At 31.9% G+C, this 21,252-nt stretch overlaps 1 protein-coding gene across 11 annotated transcripts in view; it reads left to right on the top strand.

Moving 5' to 3' along the window:
• LOC129798960 (RNA-binding protein Pasilla) overlaps nucleotides 1-21,252 on the top strand; it is a 115,712-nt gene that overhangs the window by 17,987 nt on the left and 76,473 nt on the right. For 5 of the 11 annotated variants that reach the window (XM_055842496.1, XM_055842501.1, XM_055842493.1 and 2 more), the window contains exon 2: nucleotides 9,336-10,003. The exons of 3 other annotated variants lie outside the window; for them this stretch is intronic. In XM_055842496.1, coding sequence (XP_055698471.1) covers nucleotides 9,766-10,003 — 238 coding nt within the window. In that variant the 5' untranslated portion in view covers nucleotides 9,336-9,765. Of the gene's footprint in view, nucleotides 1-7,094; nucleotides 10,004-21,252 lie in introns of those variants that run through there. 3 more of the 11 variants (XM_055842500.1, XM_055842494.1, XM_055842495.1) reach the window with 2 other exon arrangements.

The raw sequence follows: 21,252 nt of genomic DNA, 5'->3' as shown, positions 1-21,252 counted from the left end.
AGGTTTAAAATGAATGAATAAATGAACGAATTGTGAACGTTATTAAGTGATTTGATAACATTGAAAATAAAAAAAATTAATCTTATCTATTCTTATGTCAATATAAAAATTCTAAAATTCTTACTTCTTATAGAAGCTCACAAAAAGGATAAATTTTTAAATATTCGAATATATATCTGACTGGCGTTAGATTGTTTTGATCTTGTTCTGCTATTATTCTTTAGGAAACGATAAATTTGAAACCATTATGCAATTACTTTACTAGTGAACCATATTGAAGGAGCTGAATTGTTCCGTTTACGCGGTAAATATTTCTACTTTTTCACGAAAAAAAAATTATCAAGCATTTACAGTCGAGTTCCTCAAATTTGAACGACGGTTGCATTCAAAATGTAAGATATGAGGTTATGTAAAAAAACTTTGCATGGAGTCTGAATTAAAACTATTTTTCTCCAGTGTTTCCTCAATAATGTCGTGTTATATTAATTTTCTCAACACATTCCACCTATTTAACAAAAATTCAATTGTTAAAGTTCTCTAAAGTTATTTTCCTTAGGTTAGGAAAAGCGAATTTTACATGAATTCCGTTACGTTTTTGAAAATATTGTTCAAATTTGAGGAGTGAGAAATGTCATCTATACCTCCCAAATGTTCAAATTTGAGGAACTCTACTGTATGAACATTGACAATATTTTTATCCGCGTTAGGGCACTTTTTTCTTTCATTAGTTGCGCTGGTAATTGTTCTCAAATTTCCATTTTTAAGCTTTTGTTCGAAAAGTTCTGCCAAATTGAGTAAATTTACGAAATTTTCCTAATCCTCCATTTTTCCTCATGGATTTGGCAATTTCGTCATAAATTTGCAAAGAATTTTGCTTTAGCTGAATACACTATCATAATAAACCTTTATGTTTGATCGAAATTACCGGAAAGTCTGCACTATAGTTGTACCTATCTATGAGAAATTTTTTTGAGCGACAGTTATTTGATAGTCATACGTCATACCCCTTAGTCCTTAGACAAATCTTTAAGCACTGAGTTTTTAACTCTGTTTCAAAGTTGATACATATTCCCCTACAATGATTTTTAGTTTGAAAGTGATTATTTTCCGTCGTATTTAAGCTTTCAATCTAAAATGTAATATATTTTACATTAATAAAGCTTAAACGGGAATTTTAAACCTGGGTTTGGAGAATTTTGTAATCTTTAATTGCGGAAAAAATGAACGTGTTGTTTTTTAGGACTTTACTGTTATTTACTGCGACTTCGTAATCGACTTTTCTTTGTATTGGTTCCTGTTACAACTGTTCTAGGACTGGGGAAATAGTCAAGACAGGACCTATTACAAAAAAAAACTCGTAATGCAGAAGCACTTTAGAACAGTAAAGTACTAAAAACATATTCCTTTTTCATTGGAATATAGCACTATTAACTTAGTGTTGTAAATCTTTAATTTTGATAACGAATTTGTAACTAAAATCTTTAAGCTTTCCTTAAGGAAAGAAAAGCGGAAAGTTAATCTATTTTAGGAAATTGATCCCCAGAGACTTTTCTTGCAGAACATTTAGATTTATTAAATTGATTGTTATTCGAAAATTTGAATACATTACCAGAATCATGTAATAGAAAAAGTTCGTGAGAACAGTCCCCCGTAATTATACAAAGTAAATTTTAATTATTTACACATGGAGTTTATTCCAATTTTTTTGTGTTTCATTTTAATTTTTGAAATTATTTTCACCTTAAAAAACTGTCACAAAAACTCTTCAGTTACAGTTTTTTTTCTTGCTTTGGTATGGTTACAGAAAATACATTTTAAACAATTCACTGAAAAATTTGAAAATACTTATAATCTAGACTAGATCTAGACATTATTAATTGATAGGAGAAAACCGGTATGTTTTAGACCTTTGAGACACTTTTTTTATGAATTGAAGGCATTATTTCCAAAACTCAGATAATTATCTTGAAAAAGTGTAATGGTAGGGGGAAGTGGGGCACCTTTGAAATTGGGATTTTTTGCCTATTTTTTAAAAAAAATTGAGCCTTATCGTGATATAATTTAGGTGCACAAACAGATTGAGAAGCTAAATTACATTATGAAATGGCTTAGTTCCACATAAAAATAGATGAAAAATCTCAATTTCAAAGGTGTCCCGCTTTTAAAGGTGTCCCGCTTTTAAAGGTGTCCCACTTCTCCCTACAGTAGTATAGACTTTATTAAAATAACTCGATTAGTGTTTTTATTACATTTATTTAAATATTCAAAGAATAGTCAACAGCGTCTCAAACAGACAGGCTCTCCCTTTTATCGTTTTGATATTAAAAATCTTTCACTTTTTGTTTAAAGTGGCGAAAAGGGGTTAATTCACCTTTTCTAAGTGTACACATTGGGGTTTCTTTGGTTATTGAGTTTATTGAAGGATCTTTATTGCAAAACCAACATAATAATCACACATATCCAACTTCAATTGAAACTTTCGTACATGTGGTTTTGTAGTCATACTTATGGGGAATGTTGCTGTTCTAAGAAAGCAAAACTAAAGTTGTGTAGTTTGCACAAAGTTAAGAATGTTTCTTTCTTGATTTTACCTTAGGATTTATAATACAAATATTAAATTCAATAGAAAGTTTTCATAATTAAAAGTGCTTTTCTGTAGTATTCTTTTGTGTTGAAATTCTTTGCTTATATGTTAGAAACTTTTGAAAACTCGGCTTCATCAAAACTTTTTTCGCTACACCCAAATGCAATCAATTAAAACAGCGATAAGTCTATCACCACGTGCAAATAGAGGAAATTAGTTAAATTCATTTTTTTTTATGACATTTCTTATCAGCAGAATATGGTGTAATTAATGTTCTTTGGTGTGTTTTTAGCGATGGTGTGTAGCTTCGTGCAAGCATTACTTAAGAATTTTCTACAGTTTATTCATGATTCTTATAACATATAATTTCTTTTACCTCAATGTTTGTATACAATAGTATTATGGCACCACCCTTTTTATAGCAATTTAGTGCTAAGGAATAAGCTTCATTCCTCCATTAGCTTGATCCTGCAATCAATATTTTTTTGGGGGGAAATAAGAAGAAAAAAGTACAAGGTGAATAAAAAATGAAAATCGAACAGGTGGTGACACAAAAAAAAATCCTCGAGCTTTTCTATTTTCTTCTCCGTTACCTTAGCTTTTTTTTATGGGAAAACGTGTGCTATGTGTTCGTGCCTGATGGTGCTTTATACTAATTTAAAACCTCAATTATTTCTCTCTTCTTGTGTTTTTTCATCAGCATAGGAGTTTTGTGGAAGTACAAGGACAGTAGAAGTATTATTTGGAGTAAAAGAAGCTCTTGAGAAAATTTCCAGTGATTTTTGTGGTGTATTTATGAGATTTACAAAATATTTATTGATTTTTTTGTGTGGTGTTTCCTCACTCTCTAAATGTGATTTCAAAAGGAGAATGGTCAAATCCGGTCCCGGAATCGCCACGAACGGGACCTATGTCATTGGATAGACATTAGTATAGGTAACAACTTTTGTTGTGGGACCAATGTTCTAAACCATGGAGGAACAGTTCTAGAGCATAAAAACTATTTTTTAGAATGATGAAGAATGATCAAAAGTATATGGGCGCTGGTTCATCTTCATACAAAGATTAGAGTAGACGCATTTTGAAGATATTGATATAAGGTTGGGAAAAATGCCGGGGCCCAGGACGATAAACGCTGGAAGTCCTTGTAAAAAAGGCCTTTATCCTTCCGAAAAATCGTTGTTTTGACTACGAATTATACAAGAACTGCTAAAGCGATCTTGATGAAATTCGGTATAGGGTCAGTGTATGTTTTAAACTTTTTATTTATGCATACCACCCCCTTCTTCCACCCTCCGTTCTGGTAGCCCTCATACAAAATGGGGGCACTTTACCTTATAACTCCTTTCTAAGACGATGTAGAAAGCTGATATTCAACAAGGGAACAAAACTTATGGAAGACTTTTCAACTATGCATGTTAACCCGCTCCTCCACCACCCCTTCTAGTAATCCCATACAAAATGAGAACATTTTGACCTCTTTTCTGAGAAGAAGTAGTTGGTTTATTAAAAAAGAAAAAAAAATGAATAACTAATAATGTTAACAATAATTTTCTAGATTTTATATGCATTTATAGACATCTAGTCGAATTACAGCTTTATGCCTCCTCTTAGAAAGGAGTTATAAGGTAAAATAGTTTTATTTTGTATGGGGGCTACCAGAAGGGGTGATGGACGAAGAGTTTGGTTAATATGGTTAAAAAGTCTTCTTTAAGCCTTGTTCCCATGCTGTATTTCAACTTTCTATCTTTTCTCAGAAAGGAGTTATAAGGTGAAATGCTCTCATTTTGCATGAGGGCTAGCAGAAAGGGGGACAGAGGAGGGAGATATTAAGCATGGTTTAAAAGTCTTCCCTAAGCTTTGTTCCCTTGTCGAATTTCAGCTTTCTACCTGCTCTTAGAAAGAAGTTATAAGGTAAAGTGCCCCCATTTTGTATGGGGGCTATCAGAATGGAGGATGGGGGGAGGGGGTGATATGCATGGATAAAAACTTTAAGTCATACAGTGACTCTATACCGAATTTCATTAAGATCATTTTAGCCGTTCTTGCGTAATTCGTTGTCAAAACAGCGATTTAACGAAAGGATAAAGGCATTTTTACAAGGACTCCCAGCGTTTATCGTCCTGGGTCCCGGCAATTTTTCAATCTTATATCAGTACCTAGAAAATGCGCCTACTCTCGGTTGTGGCGATTCCGGGACCAGCGCCCATATAGTTTTGACCATTCTCCTTTTGCGAGACTTCAAGGAAAGTGACCCAGACACTGTATGAAAAGTGAAATTGACGCATTTCAAAATATCCACCCAGCAATTGTAACGCAACATTTGAAAAATTTCTCTCTTCATCAATTTAATTCACCATTATTGTAGAGACTTGTTTCTAACTAAAATATTTACCAATTATTGAGGAAAAATAGCACTTTTGATACTGTGTTTGTGCCCCGGTAGTATACATAAGGTGGCGAATCCATTAAAATGAGAACATTTGTGGGTGAAGCATTTTATGATTTGTAGCATAGCATTATATTTTCTTCTCCCCAAGGGATAAATTGTTTGCATTTGCGGCAAAAACATTCCTAGATATCACCATCACATTAATATTTAAGATGTTCTTGTAATATTCCGAAACATTGCCATTTCATACATGCAAATAACCCTGAGATATTCTGAAAACCCAATTTTTTAAAGGTCAAATGTCCGCCACTTAATTCACCTGAGATTTAGTATGCTCGTGAACATTTACCACAGTTAGATTGACAAATAACGCATAATTTAAATTTACATTAGATTGTTTGGAATAAATAAATGGAAAATGCGAATTTTATTTTGGGAAGAAACTTTAACAATTACAATGTCTTGACTTCTTTTTTACAAAATTAAGAGGCCATTTAACTTTTAGATCTTTGAATAGCAACGCATTGTGTTTTAATTTAATGAATACATGCTACTAAAGAGACACTGCTAATTTTGTAGATGATAAATTTATATTATCAAGAGACAATGAAATTTTTAACTTGTTAATAAACATAAACTGAAAAATTGACTTAATCAATTCAAATTTCTTTAGTATTTGCCTGAATAATCTTTTTCTGTATCATCGTTACAACAAAATTTAGTGGCAGTGTTAAAATGTTTTTGGTTTTAACTTGTTTTAATTATTTCATAAAACATTATTATTGCACAACACATTCTCTGATTGGTCGTTTGAGCTTTAAAAACTTTGAATGCTTTTAAACTCCAGACGATCAGAGAATAGGATCAGACTAGAATATTTTGATTAAATATTTAATTAGTTGCTGATAGAGCTTTCTCGGAAATATGTATTACACATTTTTTTATATAAGGGAAGGCTTTCAGGCTTCGCACACACTCTAGCTTCGAACACTTCATAATCTTCCGATATTTCTTTAATGGTAGTCTTAAGGTACACTTTTCCCGAAAAAAAATAGGTCAGGGTTAGATTCATTAAAGAAACCTGAAGACTAGCTGTGAAAATTGCCATGGATAGGTCAAGTTCATTAAAAGAATATCAGAAAAATATGAACTGTTTGAAGCCAGAGTGTGTACGAAGGCTGAAAGTCTCCTAATACACTCGAAAAATTTGACTTATTTCATATTTGAAAAGAAATATTCTGAAAATAATAAAAATAAGTTTAATTGGAATTTTATTTGATCAAGTAGCTCTAGTATTTCTTTATTTGATCAGTAAAATGCCAAACTAAAATTAATGTGGTAGGGGGAGGTGGGGCTACTTTGAGCTGTGGGGCTACATTGATTATACAATTTTTTTTTTGCATATTTTTTAAGGAAACTTGGCTTTAACGTAATGTAATTTAGATACGGAGAAAAAAATATTTTGTAAAAATGTTCGTAAATGTTTGTGAATTCCTATGGGGGGTGTTACGAAATGCTCGTGAATCGTATAACCCACAAATATGTTCGTAAAAGTTTGTACTTTTTCACAAACCTTGTTTGTAACATGATCACATGACGAGCATTTTTTGTATTTTTACAAACATTTGTTCGTAAATGTTCGTAAACACATAAAAAATGTTCGTAAATGTTTGTAAAAGTACAAAAAAATTTCGTCAAATAATCATGTTACAAACATTGTTTGTGAAAAAGTACAAACATTAACGAACTTGTTTGTGGGTTATACGATTCACGAGCATTTTGTAACTCCCCTATAGGAATTCACAAACATTTACGAACATTTTTACAAAATATTTTTTTCTGTGTAGACAAAACAATTGTGGATCTAAATTAAATTATGGTTAGGCCCAGTTTCCTTTAAAAATATGCGAAAAAATCATATATCAATGTAACCCCACAGCTCAAAGTAGCCCCACTTCCCCGTACCACAATTTTTTAACCCTTTAACGACGAGACAGTTTTTGCTGACCGAAAATCAGCAATAAAAATGAAACCGATATACAAAGTCAGTAAACGGTCTTACATCTAGCCTTAGAAAATCCAACAGAGTCTCATTCGGTGTATTTTTACCTCTATGAGCGATAGGGACAAAAATAGCCTAAAAGTTTAAGTAATTTTTCTGACAATACCAATGAATGATAATTTTGACTCAAATGAAAAATATTATGTTTGAGTATTGTAGTGTTTATTTCCAAAAGGGTTTTGTTTAATAAAAATTGAAAGTATAAAAAATAAATAAAATTAATTATCATTATGAGAATTTAAAAATTCGTAATTTTTTAGCTTAAAAATTTACTACATAGCAAATAGCTAGACTTGCAAAAAATATCCTAGATTCCTTCAACCTTCTACTTTGCAATTATGTACAGACATAAGAAAAAAATAACTTTAGGTAGTCAGGAAAAATTATTTTCTTTATGGGACACCGGTGTTCCAATCGTCCTTAAAGGGTTAAAATACTTTGTTAATTATTTCTTTAAAAGAAACCTGTGCGAAAGCTCATTACTTTATTTTTTTTCGCATTCTTTAGTAATTTGTATTCATTAATAATAAATTAATAATAAGGAAAAAAAATATCAGGACATAGTGAAGTAGTATAAAGTCTTACTTATGAACTTCACTTTTCCTTTTCAAATACTACAAAGCTTTTTCTATATTTTTATTTTTAGTCGGACATTCTTTTGACAAACTTTTAACAAATAATTGACCAAACTCACTTTTTATAGTTTGTGAATTGTATGTTAAAAAGCTTTCATTTATAGATTATAGTGCGTTGCTATAAAAAAGCTCTCTAACTGCCCTCTTATTGGTTTAACTATAATTCTGTTGAACCATAAATGCGTTAATTTGCATTCAAACTGTTATAATGATTTATTTGAATCATGAAATACATGTGGTAAATTTTCTCAAAGAGCACTCATTTTTTCTGCTACAAATCACTTTATGGCTTTTTCAAAGTACCTTGAAATTTAATTAAGATTCTCGCAATTTTTATGCATTCAGTATGTGCGGCATAAAATACAGTAACAGACTCATATGTTGAGTATTGACGTACACGAAATTTGCGCCTTATGTCACCATAAAAACCCTATATGTGGTCCCTTGTTGGCTGTAAGGAGGTATCTCATGGGGGTGGGTCTAAAAGTACAATAAGTCCAACTTTTATAGCGCACACCCGAGAAGAACGGAAGAAAGGTGGAATGATGTATTTTTTGAATATTGCTTTTAAATAACAACAAAATGGGAGTTGTATTGATTTGGTGCTTGACAATTCGGTCAATCATTAGGAGCTTTTTTTCTTGGGGGATATTGCCATTGACCGTGATACTTTTTATAACCGGACACTGAAGAGCCTTGAGGGCACTTTTTCGAAAAAAGGGTTGATGTTGATGGAGTAACTTTGTGAAATTGATGTGCATGTGGTCAACTTGAGTGAGAATGTTTGTGATTGCGGATGTGAATGGCATGAAGATAAACTCATGGATATAAGCGTCCAGAATTGAATGAGAGAGAGCCAGAGAGGCAAATGTGGGTCAAATTGGGACTTAATAAAATTTCAGGGAACTGCCTATAGCCTAGTATAATGTTGTTTAGTGTACACAAGAATAGCATACAAGCTTTCAACATCCAACCTGATTCCTCATCATGTTCTTCCCTGAGGAGGATGTAATATTGCGGGAGTTAAAGTGAGAGTGTGAGATTGGCTTTTGAATGGAAAATGCCTCTCATGCTTTTTGCTATGGATATCGGATGGATACTAAAAGGCATTACTGAACGTCATCAAATTACTAAAAGATTCTCAGATGCAAATCATCATAAAACTGCTTCTTCATAAAATTATCGAATAATAAGAAAAAAAAAACCAAAAAAAATGAGCAAGGAAAATGATTTGAGAGGATGAGCCAAGGACTATTGAAATTAATATCGTGGTGAAAAGAATAACGATATCACGATGATGGAGATATGAAATTGCTGCTCAAATCTCAAGGAGAGGCTCGTTAAAGTTTTTTTTTTATCCATGCCAACACTTGTCAGTAATAACCTCCAGCTCATCATGTATTCTTCAGCATAGCTCATTCCAACCACTATCACCATCATCCGGCTCACCGGAGGAAAACAGTCATTCATCCATTGTTATTCTCAACTTTTCTCTCTATATGACATTATTATTTTCTCGTTATTTACTAATTCGCAATCAATAATAAAGCATTGCTCAGTATAAAAGACCATATTCACGGGAAATATTGCCGAAATGATTGGGGAATTACGGCTAAATGAAAGTACAAGAAATCAGCTAATGAATTTTTTCTCCCTTACAAGTTGAAAACACATAGCGCGAAAAAAGCCAATAAACCGGAAAAAAAATCTCCACAGAGACATAAATTGCCAAATCCACATCACAGCATAAAAGAAAAAAAATCTATACCGAAAACAATCATCAAAGTCTAAAAGCCTAAAAAGAACCAAATTAACACAGTGATTTAATAAAAATCCTTTAAACAATAAAAAAAATACAAAATCTTTCCATCTCTACTGGCGAGATCTTGAAAGTGTCTCGAAGAATTATAATCACAATTTAGTGTGTTTGTGTTTTTTTATGTGTGATTCACGTAATTAAATCTGAAGAAGTAAAATAGTCACGACTGAAAGTCACAGAGAGATATTTGCAAAAAAAAAAAAAAGAAGAAAACACAAGAAGCGAAAGGCTCCCAAATAGAAGAGAAAAAAATTAAAGAAAAACTAAATTCAAATGTTAAATAGCCAACCACAAATTCAACTGCTCTCTCAAAAAGCAACCTCCACGAGCTCTTCAAGTATCACCGATATCTTCTACTTTGATGATTTGTCCACGGCCCTCCAAGAGCAAGCGACATCGTGTCAAAATGGATCACCATCGTCCTTTGCTGCTGTACAGCAACAATTCAATCAGCAGACGGAAAAGCAACTCAATTTCCAGCATCAGTACCAGCCAAAATTGTCCACTTTTGGTGAGTGATCACAAAGTGCAAATGCATGTGGCCATCGCAACATCATCTCTCGCAACTATCATAAATATTACTTTTTCTATATAAACTCCTATATTTTTTTTGCCATCAATATTATTCTTTCTCAATTCTCACTTGTATGATCACTCTTTCTGACCAAGACTTCGTGATTGTGATCATCAACCACGATCACTAATCAGCAATCTTACTATTAGCTCGTGCGCGCAAGTGACTCAACATTGCATCCGGCAAATGCATTAAACCACTTTTTGTACCTATACCAATTATCTACAAAGAGGGAGAGAGAGAGAGAGCGTGAGAAGAAGAAGGCATTTTAATTATTAGCTATTTTATAATCACAAAATGCAATAATACAACTGACACTTTGAATATCAATGTCACATTGTTGGCTACACGTTTATGATTCCCATTCCAAAGTTAACCCTTCCAGTACGACAAAATATCTGGCGAATCCTTAAAAGGTGGTATCCTTAAAAGGATCCTTAAAGGGTGGTAATTTTTATGAATTTTCTTCCACTCACAAAAACGACTCCCTTCAAGCAACAGATTTTCACGGTAAATATTAACCCTAATAAACCCTCTATAACTTGGAATAGTTGCTTTTTCGAAGAGACACTTGAAGTATGAAAAAATGCATAAAATATAATATTACACATCATAATTACGATTTTATGTCCATTTTTTATTTTTGCCTTTTGGACCCAGGAAAAAAGGCCTAGGCTTCCAAGTTTATCAGGAAATGTGAGATGTAGGACTAGCTTTTAGATTATATGACGATGGATGATATTCATTTAGTAACTTGGAAAAAATCAACTTTTACGAAGCTGCAACATTACGAATGTGCAAAACCTTCCCCTACTGAAAGAAATTACACATAGATTTATTAAATATTTTTTAATTCTACAATATGAACATCATTGCGATTTCTATATTTTCAAAAGTATCTACATATACAATATTTAAAGGATTTATTTTTAGGAAGTTTAGGTGTTTCAAAAATCAAAGGGATAACATCTTTGACCTTTAAGGTTTGAGAAAATCCTGTTCATGAATCATTTTAAAGCGTTGCCTACATTCAATTGAATACATATGCTCGTCAAATATTTTGGTGCTATTGTGTTCTTTGATTGGCTAGAGCTTTGTTTACTTTAAAGCTCTAGCCAATCAGAGAACGCTAAACGACAAAAAATATTTTGTGAGATTTTTAATTACATTTGAATAGTGATTAGGTCTCCTAGCATTTTCTAGTCTGTCGGTAAAGAAAACCTACATGTTCTTAAGTATAACGAAAAGATCTTTTTTTTAGTGATATATGACCTATTTTTCCTAAAATAGTTAATAGGAAAGACAACCATTTACTTCCGATGTAATTTTTCTCAGCACTAAAAGTTCTCGTAAAGGTTTATTGGATGGGTTGTGGTCTATTTAGAAAATTAAGCTCTTAAGCAGGATTTGTGCAACTGCTTTTTCAACATCGTCGAAACGAGTAGAATTTCTCATCTACTGTAAATGCAATTTTTTAAAGCAAATTTTCTGCAGGAAATGTTCGTTTTTTTCTACTACCATAAATATAAACTGAGATACAGTTAGAAATTGATTACAATACTTTACGATGAAGAGCGGTCTAGGTGGAGATTTGTACATGCAATGAAAGTTAAATCTGAGGCATTATTTATGATTTCAGCAAACTGTTCTTGCTGTATTTAAAAATTGTTTTCTAATCCCAATTTTAAAGTCGTATTTATTTCATTCTTTTATTCCTTTTGCTTATTCTAATAACCAGGAGGTTATCAAGCCTTATAAAAAGTGAAGCTATTTGCACTTTCCGATCGATTGAGTTCGATTAACATTTCAGATTTTGAAAAAAAAACACTGCAATTGCTTATTATTTCTTTTATAGAAATTCCGACCTCTGAACTGGCGGAAATCTCTAGTCTCAAGACTGCTTTAGAAAGATGACAAACTATTCTTTTAGCCTATCAAAAGCAAATAAATAAATAAAGCTTGTAATGATTTTTCTGGAGAATTAGGCCTCTTATTTGATTACTTCTCAGATTTATAATTATAATTATAATTATTACTATTATTATTATTTTTTTACCGGACATTTCCTGACATTTTTATTTAAAAGGCTTTAACTCTTTCGTCTCTTTTGGGACTCTCGTACCCAAAGCAGCATATGAATGTTCTGTGAAAAACAATGTTTTTTTAATTATTTAGAATTGATAAAAATCCTATTCTTGTGGATGATTACAAACTATAAGGATGTCCAAATGTAAGATATTTTTTGTAGGACCTCAATTAATTCCTGAGCATAGATATTTTTGATTAAAAATTGTGAAATTGGCTTGCAGCATATGCTGCGGTCCGGAAAGAGTTAATGAAAGATCTGTAGGGGGAGGTGGGGCTACTTTGAGCTGTGGGGCTAGATTGTTATACGACTTTTTCGCCTATTTCCCAATGAGGCTGGTCCTTATAATTATTTTATTTAGATCCACAATTATTTTGTCTATCCAAATTATATCAAGTTAAAACTCAGTTTCCATTAGAAATATGCGAAAAAATCGTATAACAATGTAGCCCCACAGCTCAAAGTAGCCCCACTTCCCCCTAACCAAATAATGTTACTTTGGCTTATACAACCCGTGATAGAGCTTTTCCATCATTTTGGCTCTTGAGGTTGGTCACCAACGCTAAGACGGCGATGGCCGCAGGAGAGGTGGGAAATATCACAATCAAGATGAAGAATAAATACAATACAATACAAATACAATTTAAGAACAACTAGTAGGGTAGCGAAAGTCCCTTTTACTATACTTTATGCTTTTATAGCCCATAGAATTAAATAAATCTCTGCTGCGTAGCATTGTTTTCAAGCAGTATATTTCTTGAGAGAATTTTCGAGTATAAATCATTAGAAGAATGTCTATTTCCAAATCATACATAAATTCTACATTTTTCACCACTTGTTTTAAAGTAAATCTTAATTAAAAACAAGATGCAATAACTCATTAGAAGTCAGCACATAAAATAAGACTCATCTTGTAGTTCTATCAACCTACAAATTGTCTTTAATTAGCTGTTGTATTCCAGATACAGATGGTGTAAGTGTTTACTGGCTAAGAGCTCTAACACCAACCTAAGCATTTTCTTGATGTTATTATTTTAAACGTGTTTATCAGTGAACACAATTTTGACGTCACATGCTACTTACATAATGATATTTGCTTATTCTGAAAATTTGAATAATCAGGGTGCAATGGGATAATTTAGAATCAGACCTAAATTGGGATTTTGTTCTTCAAACCTTCGGCTCATCTTTTATTCTTTTTAGATCAGGAAGGTTTCATGAAATTAAAATTCAAATCCCTTTATTTATACAACGTTTTACATATCGCACTCTTCTTTTTTTTATTCAAACATCATAAGATATTTAATTTAGTTCAACCCAATTTTGAGCCGTAAGAAATGAGATAAACACATGCAAAACGTTTTCAAAAGAAAAGTAGATGAATTTTGATTTCGTTAAATTTTTCCGATTTTAATAGATTGTAATAGATGCGCAAAGAAAAAAATTAGGAGGAAGTATTCTTGAGTAATAAAGTTTGTACAGTGGTCTTCCTTTCTACTATGTTCATATGAAACAGTCAGTGGAGACACATCAAAATTTCATTTTAGATTCAATTCCAAATTATCTAATTTATTTTAAAAAGAATTGAATCATTTTCGTAATTTATTTAAGTAAGTTATAACTAGGTCAAAATTTTGAAAGGCGGACATTTAAAAGAGAGCTTAATATGTGCTGAAGCCGTCTTTCAAGGTCGAACCTTGAAAGACGGCCTTTCTGGAGGAAGCTCCAGGAATCCTCTGACCACAGAAACTATCTGGAGTGTTTTTGACATAATTTTCAAAAAAATCTTAGAAGATCTGGGATTTCTGGAGGAAGCTCCAGGAATCCTCTGACCACAGAAAGTATCTGTAGTGCTTTGGGCATAATATTCAAGAAAATCCCAGAAGATCTGGGATTTCCTGAAGGAAGCTCCAGAATCCTCTGACCACAGAAAGTATCTGTAGTGCTTTGGGCATAATGAACAATAAAATCCCAGAAGATCTAGGATTTCTGGAGAAAGCTCCAGGAATCCTCTGAACACAGAAAGTATCTGGAGTGTTTTTGACATAATTTTCAAAAAAATCTTAAGAAGATCTGGGATACTCTGACCACAGAATGTATCTGAAGTGTTTTGGGCATAATATTCAAGAAAATCCTAGAAGTTCTGAGATTTTCTGGAGGAAGCAGGAGAGATGTGTCTTGACTTGGATTGTGATCTTGGATGTGTTTTCATTCATGAACAAGGAAAATCCTGCAGTTCTGTGATGTTCTGAAGGAAGAAGATTCCAGACCATTAAAAAATATTGAAGGAAATATCAAATCAATTTGATATTTAGAATTTCTTTGAAATTTTATTTCAATGTGACTTTGAAATTTTTTATTGACATAATTTGGCCTGGTTTGTAGCCATTTAAAATAATGAAATAAAATATTGAATATAATGTTCCATATTGAAACAAATATTTCAATATTTGCCTACACGCTGGACAATTCTCTTCAATATTGAAACATTTATGTCAATAAATCTTTGCAATGTGGAGGCAATCCTTGTCAATATTTGATATTGAAAAGAAATATTTCAATAAATTAAGTCTAATGGCCTCTACACACTAGAGAAATTTATGTCCATATTGAAGAGTTTTTCCTACACAAGCGTAGGGAATTTGCTTCAATATGGACATAAATTTCTCTAGTGTGTAGACGCCATAATGTATAGCCAGCTTTACGGTATCTTTTATATGATGATTTATGTGAAACTTTCTTGAATGATTTCATACCGGTGAATTTATCACGTGTTAAATTCACCATTTCATAATTCATATCCTGGGTTCGAACTCCCTTTAAGCTTCCAGTGAGTTTCATTGCACTGATTCCGCGGCATATGGGATTTATAATCTTATCCTTGTTATAATAAAACATAATGTTACAAACTCCCCTTGTAAGAAGGCCTAGTTTCTCTATGGGATGTTGTGCCAGCATTATAATAATTATTATAAAGCTTCTTTTCTGAAGTGTAATTTTTGTACATGTCATTTTCGTTATTAGAATAGACATGCCAGAATAGTTCTAATCCCTTTGGGTGAAATATGTTTAAAATGTTCAGTCAATCGTCAACATGTCATACGGAAATTGTATTTTTCACCCTTATTTTCTTTCTCTTGTGGGTGAAAATTCAATTTATTCTGCAAAATAACACCAAAGATGATATCGTAGAGTTATTGTAAAATTGTAGAGAGACACCCTGCAAAAGACGCTACATACTTCCGTTTTTTTTTATATTGTGTATAAGAGAAGAAAATGAAAATATATTTGCAAAACAACACTTTGGGGCTTCGGTTTATCGTGAATTAGAAATGTGAGATGTGTGAAAAATAGAGAAATGTGTATGTAATGTTGAAGTAGAGGTCAATGGGTTGGGAAAAGCTTATCACTCCAAATGTAGTCTTCAGCTTAATTCTATGGTGGATATTGTGGCTTAAGGTTTTCTATATCAATCCATGATTATTGTTTAGACACTTATGAGGTAGTTCATTCATTTGATCCCCTATTTGAATTGTTGTTTCACTGTGATAATTGATATTCCCATGGGGTGGTTCAATTGTTTAGCCACAAAATTGTAGTTCGGTGTTGTTCTGCCCAGATATATTTGCATTTGAAAATGGCGTGGGTGTTTTGTGTGAAAATTTATCACAAGAGAACTATAACTTAGTTGTTGGGATATTTTCGCGCATTTTTCCCATATCTCAGTACGTGAGGATTGTGCAAAATGGTCCAGAAATGGTTAGGAGTAAAAGGTATATATATCCTTTCAGGAGGCATAATTGGATATGAAGGGAGATGGAAGAGAAAATATGGTGAAAAATCTCTTTTGGCAAAAGTGATATTTTTTCATCTACTACCTTTACACTTGAATTCTTCTTTTTTTTCTTGTGCAATAAAAGCCATCAATTTGGGCTCCTTTCTCTGGGGCTCAATAAGAAAATTCCTACATCTTTCCAGAAAGAGATTTCATTTCACCTTCATTCCGCAATATAATTTAATTTAGTGTTATTTAGCCCATCGGAATGATGACGAAGATTCTTGGGTGACTGAGGAAAATTCATTGACGTCATGACATAATGTGAAATTGAAAATGTGTGCCAAGTGTACGCGCTTTCATCTTAAAGTGAATGAGAAGGGGTGCTAAGAAGGCAAAGAAAAAGACAACACAGAGGACTTACAAAAACACTTTGGATACGAAAATGAGAAGATTTAAATTTGTTACTTCTAAGCTTTAAAACATCTGATGGGGACAAACATAAGAGAAAATGAAATATTGCTGTGTGGAAGTTGACACTGAAGAAAACGAAGAAAATCACAAACATTATATGAGTATCGTCTAATTGCAAAACAACAAACATAAGGTGTTGAAGATAAATAAGGGTCTTAAATTAAATGTCCTTGCATTAATATAATTGCTAATTGGATTTTATACACAATGTTTCGGATAAATCATTTATTTGCGTATAAGGTCTCAAAGTCTCAATTGTTCTTAAGAAAAATCTTATTTGAAATTTATCGGAATCCGATACACTGAAATAAAAATTTACTGCTGAATAGATAAATCTTGCACGACAGACTAATTTATTGTTATGCAAATGCTATAGTATAGAAATATGAAATTATTAGAATTTCATTGATGAAATACACGTGGAACAATAAAAGTGGATGCCATATGAGGAATTTCTACAGTTAAAATATTTGCAAAATTTTTCACAATTCCTCTAGCAGATAAAATATTTCCAAGTGGTCCGAAAAACATCTATGACCTTGTTTGTGTTATAGAATTGTTTTAATTATAATACTAAATTCTTTTAAAGAAATAATTTGTTTTACGAGATTTTTCAACTCAACACAATGTTACAGCACAGTATAATTGAAGATTTTAGTGACTGAGCTCTAAAATAGATGATAAAAGATGCATTTGAAATTGTTGTAATGATGCCAAAATAATAAGTTCTTCTTGGCTTATACGCGACAATTTCGCTACGTCGCATCAACTTTTTTTTATCTAGATGAAAGTATTTTGAAAAATTTGCCAAAAAGACTGCATTGTCTCTAAATTAAATTTTTTCTCATTTTTTCTATCATTTAATTGAATATAGAATCTCACGATTCCCTGACATTTTATTCAACTGTTTACAATTAACAATGATAGTCTCATAAAATGTTTTACGTATCATGTTTTTGAAAGGATTATATAGTTTCCATGTCTTTGAAAAAAACTATGAATGGGAATTAAGAATTATCCCCATGTAATCAAATATTTAATCCCACTAAATATTTGGGTCTCGTCATGCTCTCTGATTGGCTAAAGCTTAAAAGTATTAAAAGCTCTCAAAGCTTCATCCAATCAGAGAATAATGTGTAACCAACATTTTTATAGGATTAAATATTTATTTAAATGCAAATATTGCTGTACTAAAAAGCTGAGTTTTCCGAATAACTTACGTCAGGCAACTAATTTTAATACAAATTTAAACTTATTTATCACTAACTCTAATGGAGATTTTAGGGAATATGAATCTCGAATCCTTTTTGTTCTGAACCAAAAGGATTTCTCAAAATTGAAGACCGTTTCACAATTCTCTGTAAATTCAATAAAATAAAAAAGCAGTCCTAATATTGCTATCAATAAACATTTCCTCCTAGAAAGTGGTGCAGTGCGGGTCCAAATAAGATCTAATAATCCCTTTAGCACATGATGAACTACTTCAAGAAATTAAGAAAAAGTACGTGGCCTACCTTTGAGCAACCCTAGCATGGAATTTCCAAGGGTAGCCCTTAAAAGTTGCAATTTATTAATTATTCTTTTCTTGTTGCAACTTTGCTTAGAATTCCTATAAGTATCTTTTAATTTTCTAATGATTGTACTAAAAATGTAGCAAAAAACATTTTTCGGAAATGTGTAACTCAGTTTTTTTTAGTACATCGTATCGTAGATTTTATACGAGCCAAATTATTGAAGAAATCAGAATGTAAAATATTTATAATATTTCCATATAATATATATCAAATTTTTCTGTGCGACTCGTGCTAAAAATCATACTAACATTTTCCCCAATGCTATTGATTTTTAGTACACAAAAAGCTTGAGCAAAATTGTGAAAAATCTTAGAATAACTAATGTCGATAATATATGAAAGATATTGGAATTCGATTTTCCATGCAATGTACTTCAATGTTTTTTATACAAATTGTACTAAAAACCTGTAGTGACACTTTTCTTAATGTAATCGATTTTTAGTACATGAAGAACTTGAACAGTGCAAGATTGTGAACTATCTTGGAATGTATCATCGGGTTTTCCATAAAATGTACTTCAATCTTTCCTGCATAAAATGTACTAACATTTTTCTGAATGCAACTGACTTTTAGTACACAAAGATTTTGGGCAATGCAAAATTTTGAAAAATCTTGAAATGAAAAATATTGATGAATTTGAAAGATTGAACATTAGGTTTTTTAGGCAATGTATTTTAAGCTTGTATAAAATGTTCTAAAATTCGTACTAACATTTTTTTGAATTTACAGTAGAGTCTCGCTATAGGCCATCGCTCTATAGTCCACAATTTATCGACCGTTGATTTCAAAACACTGATTTTAAGTTAGGTTATGTTTTTTAGTATGCGACATGCATAATTATTTTAATATTTTTGGCAAACTTTATTAAGTAGTTGTGGTAATTGTGATCCACAATGAAGAGAGCAAGGACAAGTACCACAATCGCAAGGAAAGTGGAAGCCGCCGAGCAATTGCAATACTAAAAATCGTTGATAATTTTAAAAAATTACATGGACTATAGTGCGACCCAAGTGCCAAATTTGAAACCAAATATGGACTATAGCGAGACTCTACTGTAATTGTTTTTTTTAGTACAAGAAGAGTTTGTACAGTTTGTACAACAAGAGTTTGTACAAGTTTCCGAATAAAGATCCTGATATGAAATATATTGGCATCAGGTTTTCCATGCTGATTATTTCAATCTTTGTTGCACAATATGTACTAAAACCCGTACTAACATTTTTCTAAATGTAACTGATTTTTATTGTATAGGAAAGCTACTACTACCTAACAAGCACATTTATTGAAAACCGTATAAAATTCCTCAAGTAAGGCGTTATAGAGCCCAAATAAAGTAACGCAGTCTTAAGAGCCTTAAGATCTTCTACAGGAATTTCAACAGAAAATTCTCATTATAAGCCTTTTGAATGTAAGAGACTTGTCAAAATGTTGGTTCTATTAAGGCAACAATTTTGTTTGTTGGGTATCCAGTGTTGTTATCAGATTTAAAAATATATTGATAACATCTGTTTTCCAAGAAAGTATATCAATTTCTCTCGTATAAATTGTTCTAAAAAAAAGTGAAAAATATAATTAAACATTTAAAAGATAGGTATGTGGATTGTTGAAGCCAACATTGTGACTATCTTTCTGATATATTTCAGAATTTTTTTTTAATGATTTTGTTTTCAATATTAAAATATTTAAATTATTGATATCATAAGTGGATTTAGTACATATTAGTTAAATTTTTGAATATTTTTAAACTGAAAAATTCATTCGTTAGTATTGATTTTGGGCACCTGATCTGATGGCATGCCAAGAAGATGCAATATTGAATATGCTTTTACTGGTTCAGCTTATATTACCACTTAATACCTCTTAACGTGAGTCTATATGGTATTGCGATAAATTCTGTGAGGTACCAATTGGTGTACCTAGCCAGAAGCAATCTGAGAGGTATACTCTATTCTCGAGAAGTACAAAAGAGGTGAGAGTATTTGAATTACATTTTCCAATATCCAAGATGTATGTAGAACATCAAATGCTCAATTGTACCAGGTGAAATGCTCTCAAATCGATATGGAAAACCGAAGTTATATCTTCAATCCTACAGAGATTTTACATTAATGGCTCGCAATGCAGACAGAACTACCGCAGTTTTTCCAACAAAAACACTCTCAGTGAAATCTTCATTTAAAAAACACTCTTATCATCCTCACAGTGACTGTTTTTGCTAAAGCTTCTTTTTACACATCAGTCGGTTCGAAATTAAAGATATTCCTCTGTTATTTACCTTTGCATAGAACTAATAGACAAATGAAAGAGAGAATTGCACAGGTGCAATGGTATAAAAGGTGAGAGTGGTGAAAAACACACACTTGGCAGTATTATTCAATGTAAATTAAATTTGTACTGCATTGTTTCTTTTCACTCTCTTGCTATTTATTTTATTTATGTAATCTCTCGTGCAAAAAAAATGAAGAAGGAATAGAAAATCAACCTTGAGTGGTAATGAAACTTTTTCCTAACGCGAATCTCCCATTCCGCGATGCACGTCTGTGCTATTTTTCTTTTCTTTCTATCATAGTTTTTTTTCGCAATTCACTGAATTTTGTTGCAATTTTTGAGATGCAAAGGAATTAAAAGATAAGTCTATTAATGTTTTGTTATATAAGTGTTATTTCCAAGCACGTATTGCTTTCGGGGTTTAATTGCTTCTTTCGTCAACGCGACGTTTTGAAACTACCGATAAGTGTTATGACAATATTTGAACGAATCTCTGTTTGAAATTTTGCTAGAGCTCTTGCATTCACAAATTAAAAGTGGGTCAGAAATATATAAATTCTATTATATTTTCAATTAAATGCATTTCTGTATTCATTTGAAGGCGCAAAGATTTATATTCCTGCTCCAAGCCAAGGAGAGCTTTATATATTTGCCGCTTACAGCAAAAACAGGCTATTTTAAAAGGGAAATGCATATACGATAAACTTCTTCTGGTAATCGTTAAATTTTTCATATCTATACGTATGTCAGGTACTGCACTCCTTGAAATGATAAATTTTAATATAATGCATAGAAAAATAGCGACTGAGTATTACTCTGACTGTTACGATAAGGGATATCGAATACGGTTTTAATATCCCCTATAGAGCCGGTTTTTTTCCAAATGTTTTTCAAATATTTATTTTTTTTTAATATGCTTTTAGAAAGTAGATAGGCAATTTATCTATATTTGTCATTTAGTCATTTACCTAAAATTCGATATTTGGGATTTTTGAAGGCCAAAGCCTGA

Source organism: Phlebotomus papatasi, chromosome 1 (assembly GCF_024763615.1).
Source record: "Phlebotomus papatasi isolate M1 chromosome 1, Ppap_2.1, whole genome shotgun sequence".
Taxonomy (NCBI): domain Eukaryota; kingdom Metazoa; phylum Arthropoda; class Insecta; order Diptera; family Psychodidae; genus Phlebotomus; species Phlebotomus papatasi.
The sequence above is the reverse complement of the archived record's forward strand: the minus strand, read 5'-3'. Positions and strand labels throughout refer to the sequence as shown.